Genomic DNA, 18,702 nt, shown 5'->3' on the forward strand with positions numbered 1-18,702 from the left:
TACATAATAATATATAAAATATTGAATATGTGTATAAATATTTTAATATAATAAATTAAATATTCAATAATACCATATATATATATATATATATATATATATATATATATATATATATATATATATATATATATATATATATATATCTCGTGACATTTATGAGGTTTTTATGGGAGCATAAATAATTGTTAAAAAAAATTGAAAAGGTGTTATTTCAGATATTTCAGACAAAGAGATGTACAGTATGTTAGTTAGTAATAATTCCCCTTTCCTGCATATGTATTTCTATATAATTTACATGGTCCCCGAGGTGGTCGGCACAATGGGGATGTCTTCGGCTTCCATCGGGATGGACCAGGGAATGTGGAACTGCGGGGCCAACTCTCTCATCACCATGTTCCTATGGAGGCGAAAAAGAAAAAAAAAAAAAAAATTACTGAATAGCAACAGACAGCTGTCAGCTAATTAGACTTGAATTTGCGCACGTTTGTTTTTGGGTTGCCAAGGAATGATTTGTTAAGCACTGAAGGGATTTTGTATACACGTGTGGCGGTTACCGTGGATGTTGTTGTTACGTTTCTGAGTGCGCTTGGAGGGACGGCGTGATAAATCGAAAGCGAGCGAAGCTGTAAAGCTGTCGGCGGGAATATGCGAATGAATTATGACACTTGCTGCAAAGCTGGCAAAAAAATTGCACTTGGCACCTTTGATATCAGGTGCCGTAAGAGCGAGGTGGTAAAAAAAGAGAGCTGGGCAAAATATAAATGGTAATTCAATTTTATTTTGTTTTTTTCCACATTTACGAGGTGGCAGGCTGTGACGTTAATATGAGTAAGGGTTCAAAATAAAATAAAATGGATCTCCTTGGAACATAAACATGGATATGTACAACATCGTAGTGCTAAGAAATAAAATGAATAAGTGGATTGATTCATCATTTTAACTGATTATTTTGAAAAATAATCCGTCAATTATTTTGTAAATAAATTTTTTGTTTTTAACCAAAGTAAAAGCAAATGTTTTATTTTGATTCAGCACAAAGATTAGTTGAGAAGATACGTGGGCATTTGGACAATTTTCAATTACAAACGTACCAAAACGATTCATTCAATTATCAAAAATGATTAGCGATTAATTGAAAATCAATTAGTTGCACCTCTATTTACAATAGCTACTAACTACCTAATTGTGGCATTTAAGGAAGTTACGCTAATCTTAAGCTAATTTTAAGTATATGTTAAAAATGATTTAAAATCAGTATACATTATTGTTGTTTCTACATTTATTTTGTTATTTTGCAAAAGATTTCTTTTTTATCTTAAAATAGTTATATATATATATATATATATATATATATATATATATATATATATATATATATATATATATATATATATATATATATATATATATATATATATATATATATATATATATATATATATATATACACGCAATTACTATTTTAAGATAAAAAATAAATCCTTGCAAAATAACAATATATATATATATATATATATATATATATATATATATATATATATATATATATATATATATATATACACACGCAATTACTATTTTAAGATAAAAAATAAATCTTTGCAAAATAACAAAATATATATATATATATATATATATATATATATATATATATATATATATACACGCAATTACTATTTTAAGATAAAAAATAAATCCTTGCAAAATAACAATATATATATACATATATATATATATATATATACACACGCAATTACTATTTTAAGATAAAAAATAAATCTTTGCAAAATAACAAAATATATATATATATATATATATATATATATATATATATATATATATATATATATATATATATATATATATATATATATATATATATATACACACACACATAATATAAATATAAAATAAACAAAAAATATTTTATTATTGCACCATTATCACAGAGCGCAAGTTTACGCAATAAATATGCCATATACTGTATTAAGAGAAAAAAAGTAATGCTCTAACTCATAATGAAATTAAACTAAAACAAAGCATTAAAAAAAAGTAATTTGATTTTTCTGGGGCCATTTTGCCCAGCATAATAAAAAAAAAATCACTTTATTAGCACATGAATTATAAAAATCAATACAGTCCTTACTGTGCCAAAGACTCGGTCGGTTGAGAATTTATTGCCAATGACCGCATTTGTTTTGATTTGTCAAGCAGAGAGATTTGAGTGTAAAATGACGCGGTGTGTTTTGGAGCGTTGGCCAGACTTACCCGAGCACCTTGGCGCAGTCGTCGTAATACTTCATGGAGTTTTTGACGAAGCTGAAGCCGTTGACGTCGCAGACAAACGAGTGGCCGTTGGCTCGCAGCAAGTCGAAGCCGCACACCGTTTGCTTACAAGCGCACAACACGGGTGACGAGCGGTTAGAGAAGCAGACAAGATGATGTCGTGTCACGTCACAAAAATTCTCATGCATCACTATCAATCCGTTATCTTCCTATCTTTAAATCATTCAATCCCAAATACATACAGTATTTTTGCGTTTTTTTTTTTTTAAGAGACAAAAGAATCTAGAAAATGAACTGAAAAATAAATTACTTAAGTACTTGAGGGATTAAAGTACTAAAGTAATAAATTACTTTATTATTTGAGGTACTGAAGTACTAAAGCACTTGATTACATTAGTACATATGATAAAGTAATCAATTACTTTAGTATTTATTTATTTACCGGTAGTACCAATCATATATGGACCTTCCTTTATCAACACATTTGAGGAAAAAAAAAAGTAAAAGTACCAAGGCTTGAATGACCTAGTATTTCATTACTAAAATTGTTTACTTTACTACAAAACAATCGATTAAGTTAGCATTTAATTCCATGAAGTAACTGATGACGTAATCAACTAATAAATTACTTGAGTACTTGATTACCTAAAATAATCAATTTAAGTACTTTAGTACTTAATTCATTTAATACCAAACTTTTTTAGACCCTTCTTTAGCCAAACACTATATAAGTACTTGGGATTGAATGTCTTTAGTACTTAAATTGTTTACTGTGGTATTTAATAACATAAATTAATTGATTGGCTCTTAACTACCTGATGCAATCAATTACTTGAGTACTTAATCATCTGACATATTTGATTACTTTAATACTTAATTCATTCAGTACCTGAGATTGTCTGGACTCTTAAAAAACATAAAAATACCTCTTTGGGATTGAATGTCAATGGTTAAAAAAAAAAAATCTAACCTTTTTGTGCCTTTGTGGCTTACCTTGAAGGCCAGGCAGACCTTGCGGGCAACCAGCTTCTCCATGGCGGTCAGCATGACGGGGTATCGGATCTCCTTGCCTTCGCTGTCTCGCTCCACTTTCCCGTCCAGCGCCGGGGACTTCCGGGCCTCCGCGTGGGCGTAATCCGGACCAACTGTGTACACCTAGCGACCGCGAAACACGGATGGAATTATTTCTGCACGCAGTCAAAAAGCCACAAGCGCTTGACATGAAAAGCTACGGTACCTTCACATCCGTACCATCCGTGGGCATGAACTCCTCGTAGATGTACGAGCCCATCTTGCGAACGCTGCTCTCTGGGGAGTAAACGCTGCTACGACTTCCAATCTTAAAGCAGCAGGGAAATAGAGAAACCGGAAATCTAATAATCATTTTCCGAGCCTATTCCACACTAATTAATTCTGAGTACTTCTTCCAAAAATGTTCCGACGGGTTTAACCGGATCTGCGACGTGTCGTTTTTGGTTTACCTTTCTAAAAAGCCTCTGGCTGCCGCCACCCGCTGACGTCGGGTAGTAGATGTAGACGTTGTGGTCCTCGGCACACACGGGCTTCTCCACAAAGGGTTTGGGGAACACCTCCCCGTTCACCTCCACGTGGTCCTCCCCCTCCACCAGGTTGCACTCTGAAAGCCGTTTGGAATGCATGCTCTAATCTAGTGCTTCTCAAATCTAACGGAACTTGCTTTAATGATGTGACAGGAAGAGTGTATTTTTCTTTTCAAATTGAGAGCAAATTGACAGGAAAATGAAGGAACCCAGTGTTAAATTGCGTTGCAGTGACTCCTTTGCAAAATGTTGCATGTAGAGATGTCCTAATTTTGGGTACGTTCCAATACTGAGTCGCGATTTGATACTTCAGTAATGCATTAAGGAGCAAAAATAGCCCTCCCCCCCAATTATTTATTTATTTGAACACAAAGCCTTATGTAAATCATTTTTTCCCGCAATATTTGTATACCTATAGAATGTTTTGTAGGCCATAAAAGTAAACTAAATATGTGAATACAATCAGAAAACTATAACTACCCAATAGTAGTTTACTCCAGATTCCGATTATCCGACAATGAAGTCATAAACCCCGATTTCCGATCGCGTGATGGAGATTGTGACATCACCAGTTGTATGCCTTTATTTTGTTAAGTTTTACACAAATGCACATTGTCATGAGTGAAACAATTTTCCACTAATTAAAACAGACTGTGTTACACAATCTATTTCCTGTAGTTGCCGTATAAAAAAAGCTTGGAGATAAAGTACAAACAGGGTTCCTAACGTTAATAAATCAGATATGAATGGTGCAGAAGTCTTTTTTTGCCATCCAAAAGTGCTTACCTTCAGGATTGTCTGGGTCTCGCTTGAGCACGCCATATCGAGGTAGGTCAATGCCCTCTTCTTGAAGGATGCGGTACACTTCCCTCCTGCCGTAACCATCAAAGAACAAGTTCCACCCAAAAATGCGGACTTACACCCCAGATTGTTTGCTGAACAAAATTCCATTTTGAATGGACACTGATTGGAAAAATGTCCCCATGTTAGCTTGTATGTGAACCACTACTATTGGTCCAGATTTTTAAAGGAAATTGAGCTACAGAGTAGATTCAGATTTTGCATTTGTCTTTCTGTCCATGCGCCTTTGTACCTGTCCTGAATAAAATACTGCATGTTGAGGTCATTGATGAGCAGTGGATTCCTGAGTTTAGCGTATTCCACAGCTTTGTCCAGTGGGAAACCTGCACGATACAAACGCGCAAAAAAAAAAAAAATCACAATATTTTTCTACTGACATCTTTCGCATTTTGTTATACAAGCATATTACTGGTGTGTTTGCAATGCGTACATGCAATAATAATAACATTTTATGGGAGTAGAAAAATTCTCATCACCCTCATGATAAAAAAATGTGACTCAAACACAAGCGCAGTGATGACTATTTCAACTTTTATCCAATTCCTTTATTAGAATAATTGGCTATGTTTGAGAAAATAACTTCCGTAAGTAAGTTCCAAATTCATTTAGGTGTAATATTTAACATTTAATGTAATATTTTTTGCTAATAAAAAAATCAAAGGAGTATTTTTTTTATGGTATTCAGAGGCGGAGCCAGAAATTCTCCTGTGTCCATGAATGCCTCTTATAAAATTCTTTATCATGCCATGTGCAGTAAGTGTTTCAAGTAATTAATACATTGATTTTAATATATAAATTTAAATACGCACTTAATGTGAGCATTTTGTGGTAGAGTATCAAAGGTCTAAACATGTTACATGTTACGATGGAATAGAAAGTTTCATTGTTTTTGAGGGGTAAATTTGTGGATTAAAAGTACCAGCAGTATTTATGACTACTCTAGATTTGAGTACTTAGACTATTATCGGTCTGGAAAAAAAAAAAAACGGTATTCAAGATCGATCATATACAACTAAGAAAAAAAAAAAATTCCGGCTTTTACATATTCCAGGTATTTTTGGAAACGTAAATACAACGATGAGCGAGGGAGTAATAAGGTACGTAACAATAATAATATCGTAATACAGCGTGTATTACTCATGCAAACGTTACCTTTGGAGTGAAAGGAGATGAGGCAATCGCACAGCGGCCATTTGTCCACAGGTTCCTCAAGGATGACGTCCTCGGGAAAGATGACCACCTCGATGTAGTCAAACTTGCACAGGCGCTCCAGGATGTGCGTCATGGGCTTGGACTTGGACTTCTTCATCATGCAGCAGATGCCCACCACAATCTGCCGCTCGGACGGCTGTCGGGAAGCAAGGCAAGTTTGACTTGAGAAGAGCTTATGATGACGGAAGAAATTCGTAGCTCCCCGTACCGCCAGTGCAAGGGTAAATACACGCCAACCTTATCCAAGTCGTTTAGTTTCGGAGTTGAGGAGGAGAGATTTTGCACAGCAACGTTTTATTTATTAGTTACAACGTTTTACTGTTAAAAATGCCGGTGGGCAAAATGTGTGTTAGTGGTCCTTCAAAAATCCATTCAATGTTAGTCACCTGCGAGCGGAAAGAACGTGTGAGCGCGACTGTTTAGCATTTTAATGTCAGTAAAGCGCCTGTTTTTGAATCCATTCAATGTGCGACCCGTCAAAATGTTGGCCGGATGGACGTTTCTTGGTCGTTCGCATTAAACGACATCATAATGGGGGCGTGGCAGCCAAACGGTGCAAGGTGCAGCTTCAGTAAACGAGACATTTCACTTTCTGGCTAGAAATGTCAATAACATGAAACTCATGATTAATAAGAAATTGAATCGCCAATGTGTCAAATTAAGTTTCTATGCATATATATTAACCGTGAGGAGTGTGAAATTGTCATTATTTAGGTCCTTTAATGCTTTTTCAGTAGTGTTATTGGAAAGGGAAACCTCTAGAGGGCTATTTTTAGCATTTTCACTCACATTTCCAGGCCAACAGAATATTGTGTGCTATGTCTATGTAAATATGGGGGGTATCATTCAAAGACTGACTTCAATTCCTGACTTTGAATTCCATTTAGATAATAGCTGTATTAAGTGTGGAAACACTGCCATCCAATGGTCACATTTATCACTACAGTGATCAATTGCCTTATATTAGGTAACCATTACTCAAGGGTGACTGCTCCTCTACATAAAAAAAACATATTTGACCAGAATTTTATTATCATCTATTAGTGTTATTAATATTTTAAAAGACGAAAATTTTCATCCATGGCACTGAATGATTTTAGTCCGAAAAAGGAAAATTACAATTTTCTTTTTAAATTAAGAGAAGCATGGAGCAAAATGGTTGAAAGTTGGAAACTATAGCTAGATGCAACCAGAAGTGGGACGTTGACTTACTGACTCATCATCTTCTTCCTCCATGTCTTCTCGAAAAACGTCAATCTTAACATCCGCCTCCATTGGCCGCAGGTCGGTCTGGTCATCCTCGGCGGCAAAGTCCGCGCTGCCCCGCCTCGGGCCGTCCCCGGCGTCCAGCCGCCGTACGTCACAGGATTCGGACATCACAGGTGAGACATTTCCAGGGCTTGGTTAAGTTGTGATTGCCGGAGAAGCAGGAATGGAGAGGTAGAAACTCCGGCTTGGGACTCTAGAAAGTCATGCTCAAGACTCAAGACTTGTGGCCCTGAAGGACAACATGTCATGGTTCCTCACCGGATCAACTTTACACCATTGTTCTTTTGCCCTGGCGACAGAAAAGCAAAAAGCGTAACGGCAAACAGTTAAGCAACCTTTCTATGCAAGGTAGTAATGTTGCCACATCCATCAATGTGTGGGAATCTCAGTTATGCAAGAGAAGAAAAGGAGCAAGAAGTTACGCGTCACTGACAACGTGACGCTGTGAAAGAACCACTGCTCCATACAAATATTTGCGGAAAAGCGCACTAAAAAACGTAGCTAGAAAACGCTTATTTATGTGCGTTTCATGTGCTTGTTTGGATATAATTATATAACTATTCCCTATTTGTAGATAAAAATTGATAACACATATGGGTCACTGGAAAATAGTGACTGACAGTTAATATACTTACATAGTATACTATTTTTTTCGTAATTTTTTTTTTATAAATATATATATATATATATATATATATATATATATATATATATATATATATATATATACATATATATATATATATTTATATATATTTTTTTTTAAATTTTTTTATTTATACTATAAATACTATTTTTTAGTTGATTTATTATTCATTTAGTTTTGATTAGTTTTTCACGATGTATGTATATATATATATATATATATATATATATATATATATATATATATATATATACATAAGTAAATAAAAAAAACTTAAAAAATTATATATTTTTTTATTTATTTTTCATTTATACTATAAATACTTTTTTTTAGTTCATTTATTATTCATTTAGTTTTGATTAGTTTTTCACTATATATATATATATATATATATATATATATATATATATATATATATATATATATATATACACATAAATAAAAAAATAAAAAAAATTAAAAAATTATATATATTTTTTTAATTTATTTTTCATTTATACTATAAATACTATTTTTTTAGTTAATTTATTATTCATTTAGTTTTGATTTTTTTTTCACTATATATATATATATATATATATATATATATATATATATATATATATATATACACAGTATATATACTTTTTTTTATTTATACTATATATACTATTTTTTAGTCCATTTATTATTCATTTACTTTTAATTAGTTTTTCGAACACGTTTGTTAGTATTTGTATTAGTTTTAGTATTAAGTTTAGTGTTTTTACATAATGATTTTTTTATCTTAAACTACAAATAAACTGTGTTCAAGTGTTGTGTAAAAGTAAACTACAATACGTGAACGACTGTTTTACCGCCACGAAATACAGAATAAGGTACAGTAAAGATGCATTTAGATTTGTAGAAAATCATTTGTTTTCATCTAATTAAATGAAAGTGTTTTTTTTTTTCGATTTTAGCGTTACTTTTTTTTTTATTACACTTTTGAAGTTCAGGGGGAAAATAGGGCAAAAACACAATTCTCGCAGAACCTCTGAACTAGAGAAATGCACGTGAGAAGAAAAAAAAATACCTGAAACTGGATTTTGCACCATGTGACTTTTACGCGTTAATCTGCCTTTGATCTGCATGGGAGTCTCCGCGCAACATCAACTCCGTGACAGCACTTTTTATTTCCTGCTGATTCTCAACCATTGTGCCGTGAGAACCCATCAGGGTCATCCGATTTCACTTTGGCCCAAGATCGCACCTGCTGATGGCGCAACCCGTCCCCTTCCCCGCCCCCACTCTTGTTAACAGTCCAACCTTGGTGGAGGTCTGCCCGCGTCGCGCCATTTCTCCGGTGACATATCTCAAATAATCTCCGGCTGACCTTGGCGCCTATAAATAACCGCGGGACGGGACCTGGGGACCGGAGCCGAGGCCCGACTGGGCAAGGCGGCCGGGGACATTTATACAGAGCGGCTATGCTAACCAAAAGATAAGTCATCCCGACTTAGTTCTGAGGTGCCGACAAGTGGTACTAAAACTAAAGAGGGAACACTTTTGGCTGGGCCGGGCAGAGATAAACGTGTACAAAAATACCGAGAAGAAGGCGCCGCTTTAATGATGCTGCGTTTGGGATCATGACAAACTATCATAAGTTCTGTCCGCCAAACAACTTGTTTTTAACGTGAATATTTTCCTTGCGTGCTCAGACGCAAATAGCATACAACTTCCTGTCTGCTTCGCCGCAAAATCAACGACAGAATTAGCCAGGTGACCACAAAACGTTTCCCTCGTTCTTGCAAAAAGTTCATGTTAAATAGACACAGCAGAGCCAGGATAGAATATTTGAGATATTTTGAATATTTTTCACACTCAAATTTACAATTGTGGACACCTAACGCATGTTTTTGGAATGTGGGCATGAAGTTTGAGTACTGAACAAAACTCAAATAAGCTTATTAAGAAAAAGGCCTCAATTAATCAAATGTTTTTAATTCTGTGAAAGACACTACGTGTTTCTTTTCAAATTAAAATGAAATTAATTAGAACATGAAGTCAGATAGATAAATTGTGTTATAGCACCGAGCATCATGTTGTTCCACTTGATGTCTTTGGCCATTAAGTTTCTCAAACTGGTGCTGAAGAGCACTCGGGACAGAACATTTCTGTATCTGTTTTATTAAACACCGTGTAACATAATCGGTTTTATTTATGGCTTGTCGACCAAAAAAAAAATTCTTAATTGCTGACAATAATCATCTTTATAAAACGTTTTGCTTCATGTTTCAATTAATTTGCTCTTAACTTGAAAACACTTGCTGTGACAGCATTTGAGCCTGAAAGAGTTAACTTTATGGTAAAATTGGTTTTGAAATTGTGTTATTTTTGTCTGAATATTTTCCACGTTATTTTTTTAATTAATCAGATCCTTCAAATATGTTTGTTGGATTTATATCTTTGATTAAAATCATAATGGCCAATTATGATTGGAGAAAACGTATTGGAGATATTGCACCAAATTTTTATTGCGCAAAATAATTGTTGAATGAATTGTTTCATGGAAATATAAGTTCATAAAACAACAGTTTATATTCAGTAGGTCATTCTATTTCTTTTTTGGAAAAAGCCCGATTCTCTCCCTAATAGTTCCACCCAACTTGTCATGTGACACCACTCGTTACCTGTCAAGTTATTGATTTTGTTTTTCTGAACATCTTTACTACGATCCCAAAAGTGGACACTTTAGGTTGAATACTTTTCTGTGGACAAATATTTATTTATAGGTTTGACACTTTATATTGATTACTTTTTTTGCAAAAATATTTATTAATATTTACCTTATTTCTTTCAATAACAGATTTCTTCTACGATCCAAAAGAGGACATTTTAGGTAGACTATTTTTTGTGGACCAATACAAATGAAGTTTTAAGGGTCTAAAGTTTAAAAAACTAGACACTGATGGCACGTTTTAAGTCTTTTTTTTTTTATCCCAAAAAAGTGGTTAAGGGGTACATGAATTGAAAAATATTTCAAAGGGGGTACACCACTGAAAAAAAGGTTCAGAACCAGCGCCCTAAAGTGCCTTCACATACTTTGTATACTGACAAAAACTGCAACACTGTCTAAAGCCGCTGGCCTTGAATCTGTCCAAAAGATATCAGCTACAACCAAACAGAAAAAAAAAACTTTGGGACTCTATCAAAACGAAATAAAGACCACAGAATAAAAGGTATTAAAAAAAAAAAAGTGAGAAAGGAGCAATAAAACTAAATGAAAGCACCCTACAAAAAAACCTTCCGTCCCCACCATCCATTTTTACCTTTAACACGGAATCCAGCAAACTGCTTTCACACATCAACCAGATAACGAGATGCCATCAGCAACGGAGCCTGGTGTGAAGTTTCAAAGCGGACGATTGCTTCCGAAGTGTCATCCGAGAAACTTCAACCGCACCAACGGAACAAAACGGCAGAAAAACACCATCTTTTTACAAGCGCCGTAAAACGGACCTATAAAAGTCGTACGTGCGTGTTCGACCTTTAAGACGGTCTGTCGAAGGAAGGCCGAGTTGAATTTATGACATTCTTGATTAGATGAGAGCAACGAGTCCCGTCACGCCGACTTACAAGATCGCTGGCTTCTAATCGACATCGAGCGAAGATACGAAAAACGCTAACCATTCCTCCCCGCGTTAGCCGCACCGCTTATCCTGCGCAAGGCCGCTTTTATTCTGAAAACGGAAATATTCGCTTATCTCCGACAATTTGCGGTACAAGGGGAAAGATGTTTACCGATTGAAAAGGTTTGGAAGCTATGCTATATATAAATAATATAGTTTGTATATATAACAGATAAAATTGAAAATAAAACCAACAAAAAATGTATTATGTTTGAAAGTAAGTAGTAAGAAGTAAGTAAGAAGTAAAGTAAAAATACTTTATTTCCTACCGATTTTTAGTATTCTTGTTTTTTTAAATTATACTAATACTGCTACACAGATAAATAGTGTATATAAATACGTATGTAAAAATCTCTATAAATATACATTTAGAGCATATATTTACTTCATAAACATTCACATAAAAAGTACTTTCAGACTGAAATGCGCAAAACAAACGTTAACAGAATTTATCTAGCACATTTTAGGATCACTTCAACTTTTTAGAACACTGAAAAATAAACGCAGTTACGACAAACTGCTGGACACGATAAAACGACGTATTCCGTCCAACCACGGATGTTCAATACTTTTTTTTTCAGACGATACCAGTGCTGTAATCTCAATACCGCGAGAAGTTTTGATACATAAACCCATAAACAATTGCAACAGCATTTTCCTTCAAATTGCATGAAAAAAATGGAATTCTTTTATTGTTCTAGTTTTTAGCTAGTATGGGGCCAATACTAGTATCTGATGCCATCGCTATAGTTTTACTATGAACTATTTAAAATGTAATTGTGAACAGCAAACAGGTACATAATCTCAAATTACAAGCAAATCAACTGAATCTTGTGCGGTATTTGCGATTATTTTCTTCCGCATTATTCTTGCAGTATTTTAGCCAATAAATGCCACACTCCCGGAAGTTTGATAGTTAAGTGGTCATGCCATGTTGAACTGTGACATGTTGTCACAATCTGGGTGAAATTTCAGCTTCCTGGTGTCTTATTTCAATGCTTTCCCTTTGACGTGAAATACCTTTGAGGTAAAGGGCAAAGGATTGGACAAAATACTGCACGGTTAATTTGTATTATTCACATATACTGTATGGATATGTATGTATTACCAGTTTTTATTTACATTTTTGTAAACTTTCTCTTTAAGTGAAAGGCTGTTATTATTTATAGGGATGGGCAAGTATGAATACCAGTATTAGGGAGATACCTTGCTTTATTTTAAGGTATCAGTTCGTTCGGTGGTATCCGATACTAGTATTGACCGCTCTTTTGGAGCAGCTTTACGATCGCAAACTAGAAATTAAAAACAATAAGAATAGACGGTTGTGATTAATCAGATTGGATTTAAAATTCGAACTGTTCTTATTTGCAGGGGATTACGTGATTCAAAAGTACTAGTGGTATCGGTACTTGGTATCGGTGACTACTCAGATTACTCGATATGATGTAGGTCTGAAATAAAGTGGTATGGAACGTTCTTAAGTGACATCAAATTTGACACAATCCCAAAACAACGGCATCAGCGAGCATCTGTGAGCGCGTACTCGAATGTAAGCGCTTGAAATCGGTTTGAAGTAATCCCTTTATTATTGCGGTCACATGTTGTAACATGTCATAATATGAAAAATGGAACTTAGTAGCACAAGGGTGATTAAAAGGAGCAGATTTTTTTGTTGTTCAAGTCCCATTCATGGTATACAAAGTCGATTGCGGTAGCTCGCGTCAAAATGAATGAGCGTGGGAACTAAAGCGTTCACAACACAACTTCCTGACTCCGATTTACGTCCGCTGCTCTTTGACGCCGGCGCGGCGTGTTCTTCGCGGCGATTTTCCCACAAATCCCCCAGCGGTCAGCCGACGGGAGTTTTGTACAAATGAGCGCCACTTACCCGCGTTGAGGTCGTCCGAAGTCTCCCCGTCGCGTCCACTTCCTTGTTCCCCCCCCAACGAGTGTAGTGGACCCGAGGGGAAGCTGGCGAGAAGTTCACGTCCGGTCAACGGAGGCTAACCGCCAACAAGCGCCGCCACACGAATTGACCGGGACATCCTCACCCTTCTCCCCCTCCTTCCTCCCTCCGCTGACCCCCGTCAGTACCCTCCGGATCCACACCACTTTTTCACCGGTTCTTGCAACTCGCCGCCGGGGGGGGAAAAGCGCAGATGTCACCGCGACGGTGCTGCCACCTAGCGGCCTGTGCTGGTTCAACATACGCGACAATCAACGCGGTGGGTAATCGACGGTCTGTGAGTCAGATGCGGCTCACGCCTTCTATAACAGGCCCACCATGCATTTGGCAAGAAAAGAAAACCTCAAACGTTTGTATTAATAAGGTGATAGGTTGCTATTATTATTATTGTTGATATAGACTCAAAAAAGAAATCCCACTTTCTAGGTCCACCTAAAAAAATAAATAAACTACCTCCACATTTTAACATATTCTTATCTTGTTTTGTTTTTCATTGCACCTTGTGGTACAATGACAATAAAGCAATTCTTCTTATTATAATCATTCTATTTTATTATTGTTACTATTAGCCATCAATTCTGTATATATATATATATATATATATATATATATATATATACAGAATTTTTTTAATATATGTTATGAAATACATGACTTTATTTTATTAGACATTGAAGGTTTTTTTTGTGATTTGAACTTTATTGGATTTTACCATATTTTAACAAAAACTACAAATAGTACAGATGTATATAAGCATGGTACAAGGAAAGAGTTGCTACATGAACCATAAAAGTTGTAGGAGTCCTTCTGCAAACATATCACCCAAAAGAAAAAAAAAAACACACATAAAAAAAATAATAATAATACATAAAGTAATAATTAAAACAAAAAAATAAATAACACAAAAAATATATATAAAATAAAAATGAAGTAAAGCACTCTAACAGCAAATCTAAAGACATTGAATTTTTTTCTAATGACAGATGTTGGTTTGGTCCATAATAAATCGGGAAAAAGTTAATTGATTTTGAAGTAAAATCAGATGCTTGCAAATACCTTTTGATTCGATAATGATAATCAGTCTGTTTCCATACAGGACTCAAGAGAATATTTACAGTTGAGATTTTAAGTCTCTAAAAGACTGATTTGTTGTTAAAAAAAAAAAAAAAGACGAGATAGTCTGAAAATCAATAAGTTGTCAATGAATTATTAAATTCATATTTAGTACTGTCATGATCATAAGCCTCTCGCTTTTCAGATAGCGTAGTTAAGCGTATGAAGGGCATCACAATCCCTTACATTGATATCCAAAATGTGATATTTTGGCTTGAGCGGCATACCCGCACGCCAGCCAGACGAGCCGGTACGGCCGACGGGAGCCTGGCCCGCCGTCAAGAAAGTTGGGAATGACTGTTGCTCTCATAATGCAAAGGGGCATGAGGAGACGGTCTGTGCCGCCACATAAGGAAGTCAGTGTTCTCAACTAGCCGGTAACGTACGTTCGCCCTCTTTATCGCCACCTACGCTGCATCCAAACATGTAGGGAGGGGGGGAGAATTACTAAATATTATGTAACACATGAGAAAAAAGTGCAAAAAATCTAAAAGAGGGCCGTACTGTTGGCTTGAAGGAGGCAGGTTTATTTGAAACAAATTAGTCAAACGAATTATCTTGAGTGAAGTTACAATTCAATCTTCCAGGAGAACATGAAAACTCCATGCACTCAAACTCAGATCTGATGCAGATTTTTATGCAATATGCAGATTTTAGTGCGGTGTGGCTCATCTCTCTCTTTTTTTTTTTTTCCTCAGTTGGGACTGGAGCGGTTTATAGTCCAAAAATACAGCAACTATCCGATAAAATGACTCTTTCAATAACTGAAATCAAATGAAAAAAATAGTTTTTTTTTTTACTGATGAATTACTATTTGAAAGCATTGGAATATACAGTAACATTATCACACTCCTCTTAATTCCTTCAAATTCAGTGGGCCGGATTAAAACGTTTAAGGGGCCACATATGGCCCCCAGACCTTAGTTTTCTGATATAGCAAAATCCAACAAAAAACATTAAAAAACACAAGGTGGCTAAAAATGACTATAGATCATCATAACAGGTAGCGGTTCAAAATGGCACCGTGTGTTCATTCCTAAATGCTTGCAAATGAACTTATTTGATGGCAAAGTTTGACCAACTTGCGATTGACGCCCAAGGAATAATGGTAATGATAATTTTATATAATCATATCAATCTTAAATTATAATAAATTCATATTATTAAATTATTAATTATATTAACATTGTTCAAGGGGTTATATAAGGGTTATATAAATGGTTGTCTAAACTTTTTCCCAATGAGAGCTGCATACAAACAGGAAGACACTAATATATATATATATATATATATATATATATATTTATATATATGAAAAACACACATCAATTACACTTCACCTGCATCATGTAGCTATCTAAAAAAAAATGATATTTTGAAAGCTCCCTTTTTTTAACGTTCAAAAAGCAAATTAGGATTATTTTCACTCTCAATGCTGCCTACCATCATTTTTTTTTTTTTTGCGATTTTTTTTAAAAAAGCACTGCGGGCCATGTCAAAAAATGTATTTTTAGGATATGATGCGGCGGACCGCAAATGGTCCCGCGGGCCGTCCTTTGGACACCTCCGGCATAGCGAGTCATCCTAAAAGAGCATTTCATATATTTGTTGGAGCCGGACATTTTTGTGAGGGGGGGGGGGGGGGGGGGGGGGGGGGGGGGTAAGGCGAGACCGTCGTCGGTTGAAATTCCTCAGGAGACACGGTCAGCGTAGTTGTCAGCGTGTCTCACACATGTACTGCTATGTAGATTTTAAATTTAGGGAGCGGAGCGGTATCGGGCCGCAGCCATAAAGCGTCCATTCACGTCCGCTCAAGAGAAGGCGGCGGCCATCCCACTTGACCGACTGCGAGAGACTGTGTCAACACGGACGTGAGAAGGAGATGCACTGAGTGAAAGAAGGTCTTATGATGATCAGGGCCAGCAAGGGATATCGTTTATCATTATTGCTCATATACGCAAATGCGATGCATATTTCAGTGTATTATGTATATGAGCGCATACGTGACAGGATTTTAGTTGGGCTGCGTCGTGAGCGCAATATGTTGAGACTTCAGCTCAAAACACAGACAAAAAATGTCAGGGAAAGCCTACATGAACATTTGAACTTTAATAGTGAGGATTCTGAAAATGAAGTCTGAATTTTCAGTTTAAAGTCACAAATGGGACTTCATAAAAAAACGTGGATATATAACAAGGATTTTTTTTTCTTATACCAATAATTATTGTTGATGAAAAAAATAGAAACTACAACTGAATTGGACTTGGTAAATGGACTTCCACTTGTATAATGCTTTTCTACCTTGGGTACTCAAAGCATTTTACACTAACTAGTCATTTATGACGCAGCATCAGGAGCAACTGGGAGTTCGGCATCTTGCTCAAGGACACTTCGATATGGTCTTGACGGTTGGAGGATTGAACCCGCAGCCTCTCAGTAGGGAGACAACCACTCTACTACCGAGCCATACCGAATTTATTTTACTTTTCTTTTTTTTTTAAATTATTTAACAGGCGATAATCCTGTAGAAAAAAGAAAATCCACCTAGTATGCACCTGTCAGCAAAAAGATTTTGTGGGTGAAAAAAAAGGTGAGAGAGCTGCTTGCATTAAGCATAAAAATAAGAAAAGCCATACACACTTTTGCAAAGGAGTTGTTCACGTTCAAATTAATTTGCTCTCGAGTTGAAAAAAAACATGTGCTGTCCGTCAGTTTTACTGATACCTACCAAAACCCAGTAAAAATCTTATGTGTTCTGCACCCCCCCCCGCAGAGGAGATGAGAAGCACTGCTTCAGGAAAAGTTTGCCTTCTAAAATTAAATTACCCAGCAACATCATGATGACAGGATGCATAGTTTTCTATTGATTTGATAGTGTTGTGCAAATCAACCCCCGCACCCATAAAAATAGAATATTTGCTGTGCAAAACGATATTAGAGGGAGTCAAAGTCTACATCCAGTACAATTAGCATATTCAAGTCTATATCCGTGTGTGTAAATACAAGTTGTGTGTCTTTCTAATCCTGGACCCACAGATGTGACATATCTGACGTCTGATATTTATACAGTCTAAATAAATGAGGGAGATCCTAGTTATGGATAAATAAAATTATTAAATCAATAAAAGATAAGCGGTCTAGGAAAAGGACGGACGAAATCAAATGTGAAGTGATGAGCAGCGGCGGAAGGGGCTGAGGTGAGACAGGCGGGCAAACGCAAACGTAGTTTATGTGTGAAAAACTCCAAGGTCAACGAAACGCGTTTTTATCCGTCGGAATGTGGCAGCTAAAAGAGATGCGCCGAGAATAGAAAAATGAAGCGGACCAAAAGCCTCCACTCAAACGGGACGGACAGAAGAAATTGAATGAAACAGGGAAAACCTCGTACCTGAAAGACATTTTTTAAAAGCTAAAATAGTTTATTGACTGAAACTGTAATGAGCGCCGATGAACGCAACACTGAAATAACGTTTTCTGAGACTTTTGGATGAAAAAAAAAAAACACTTTTGTCCAACATTGTCCACTGAAAATGCAGCCAAAAATACCTTAAAATTCGAGTAAAAATGTCAAAATAAATATGGATTTTTTTTGTAAGGCCTACACAGATTTTTAGTAGAAAAAAATGACAGATTGACGGTTATTCAGAGGGTTCTTTTGAAAATGTATAATTTCAATGTGTCAATTATATGCAAATTTTCAACACGTCAATCGCAGCAATCAACAGTAAACATATTGTTTAAAAAATTAAATAAAATAAATAAATGTTATTGGTAATCCTTCCGCTTCACAGCTGTGCATTTTCAAGAACAAATTCCTTGACTAGGCTTCTAAATGTATTGAAGGTGTTTCCAAATTTTTGACAGGTAAGAGCATATTTCCATGATTTCCAAAGTCATCACTTCCCGCTGATGGAAACCAGAACTCCTCCCATGTGTGGCCCGCCATGAAAATTAATTTGACACCCAGGTCTAATTAACGTGTTGAGTAGTACAAATGTTTTGGGGTTTTTTTTTTGGGATGTAAAAAGCGGTTTAAATGCGTAATTGCAAAAGTCCCTCGTGAACAAACGACAAGTGTGTCGCTCAAACACGTCTGCAAAACGGCTGTTGACATGTTTTGCTTTGAACGTTCTGGGT

The 18,702-nt window shown here is 35.6% G+C and overlaps 1 protein-coding gene across 6 annotated transcripts in view; it reads right to left on the minus strand.

Moving 5' to 3' along the window:
- Positions 1-13,541, minus strand: part of ppip5k1b (diphosphoinositol pentakisphosphate kinase 1b) — a 33,448-nt gene extending 19,907 nt beyond the window's left edge. For all 6 annotated transcript variants that reach the window (XR_015865891.1, XM_088416993.1, XM_088416990.1 and 3 more), the window contains exons 1-10: positions 13,375-13,541; positions 7,134-7,479; positions 5,862-6,057; positions 4,942-5,032; positions 4,635-4,720; positions 3,771-3,925; positions 3,527-3,628; positions 3,283-3,444; positions 2,272-2,393; positions 299-400 (exon numbers count right to left, since the gene is read on the minus strand). Coding sequence is in view for 5 of the 6 variants with exons in the window: in XM_088416993.1 (XP_088273119.1) it covers positions 299-400; positions 2,272-2,393; positions 3,283-3,444; positions 3,527-3,628; positions 3,771-3,925; positions 4,635-4,720; positions 4,942-5,032; positions 5,862-6,057; positions 7,134-7,298 (1,181 nt within the window). In the remaining variant the exon portion in view is untranslated. The remainder of the gene's footprint in view (positions 1-298; positions 401-2,271; positions 2,394-3,282; positions 3,445-3,526; positions 3,629-3,770; positions 3,926-4,634; positions 4,721-4,941; positions 5,033-5,861; positions 6,058-7,133; positions 7,480-13,374) is intronic.
- Positions 13,542-18,702: the final 5,161 nt, after the last annotated feature.

This window comes from Hippichthys cyanospilos, chromosome 6, assembly GCF_059441005.1.
Source record: "Hippichthys cyanospilos isolate Australia breed blue-spotted pipefish chromosome 6, RoL_Hcya_1.0, whole genome shotgun sequence".
Taxonomy (NCBI): Eukaryota; Metazoa; Chordata; class Actinopteri; order Syngnathiformes; family Syngnathidae; genus Hippichthys; species Hippichthys cyanospilos.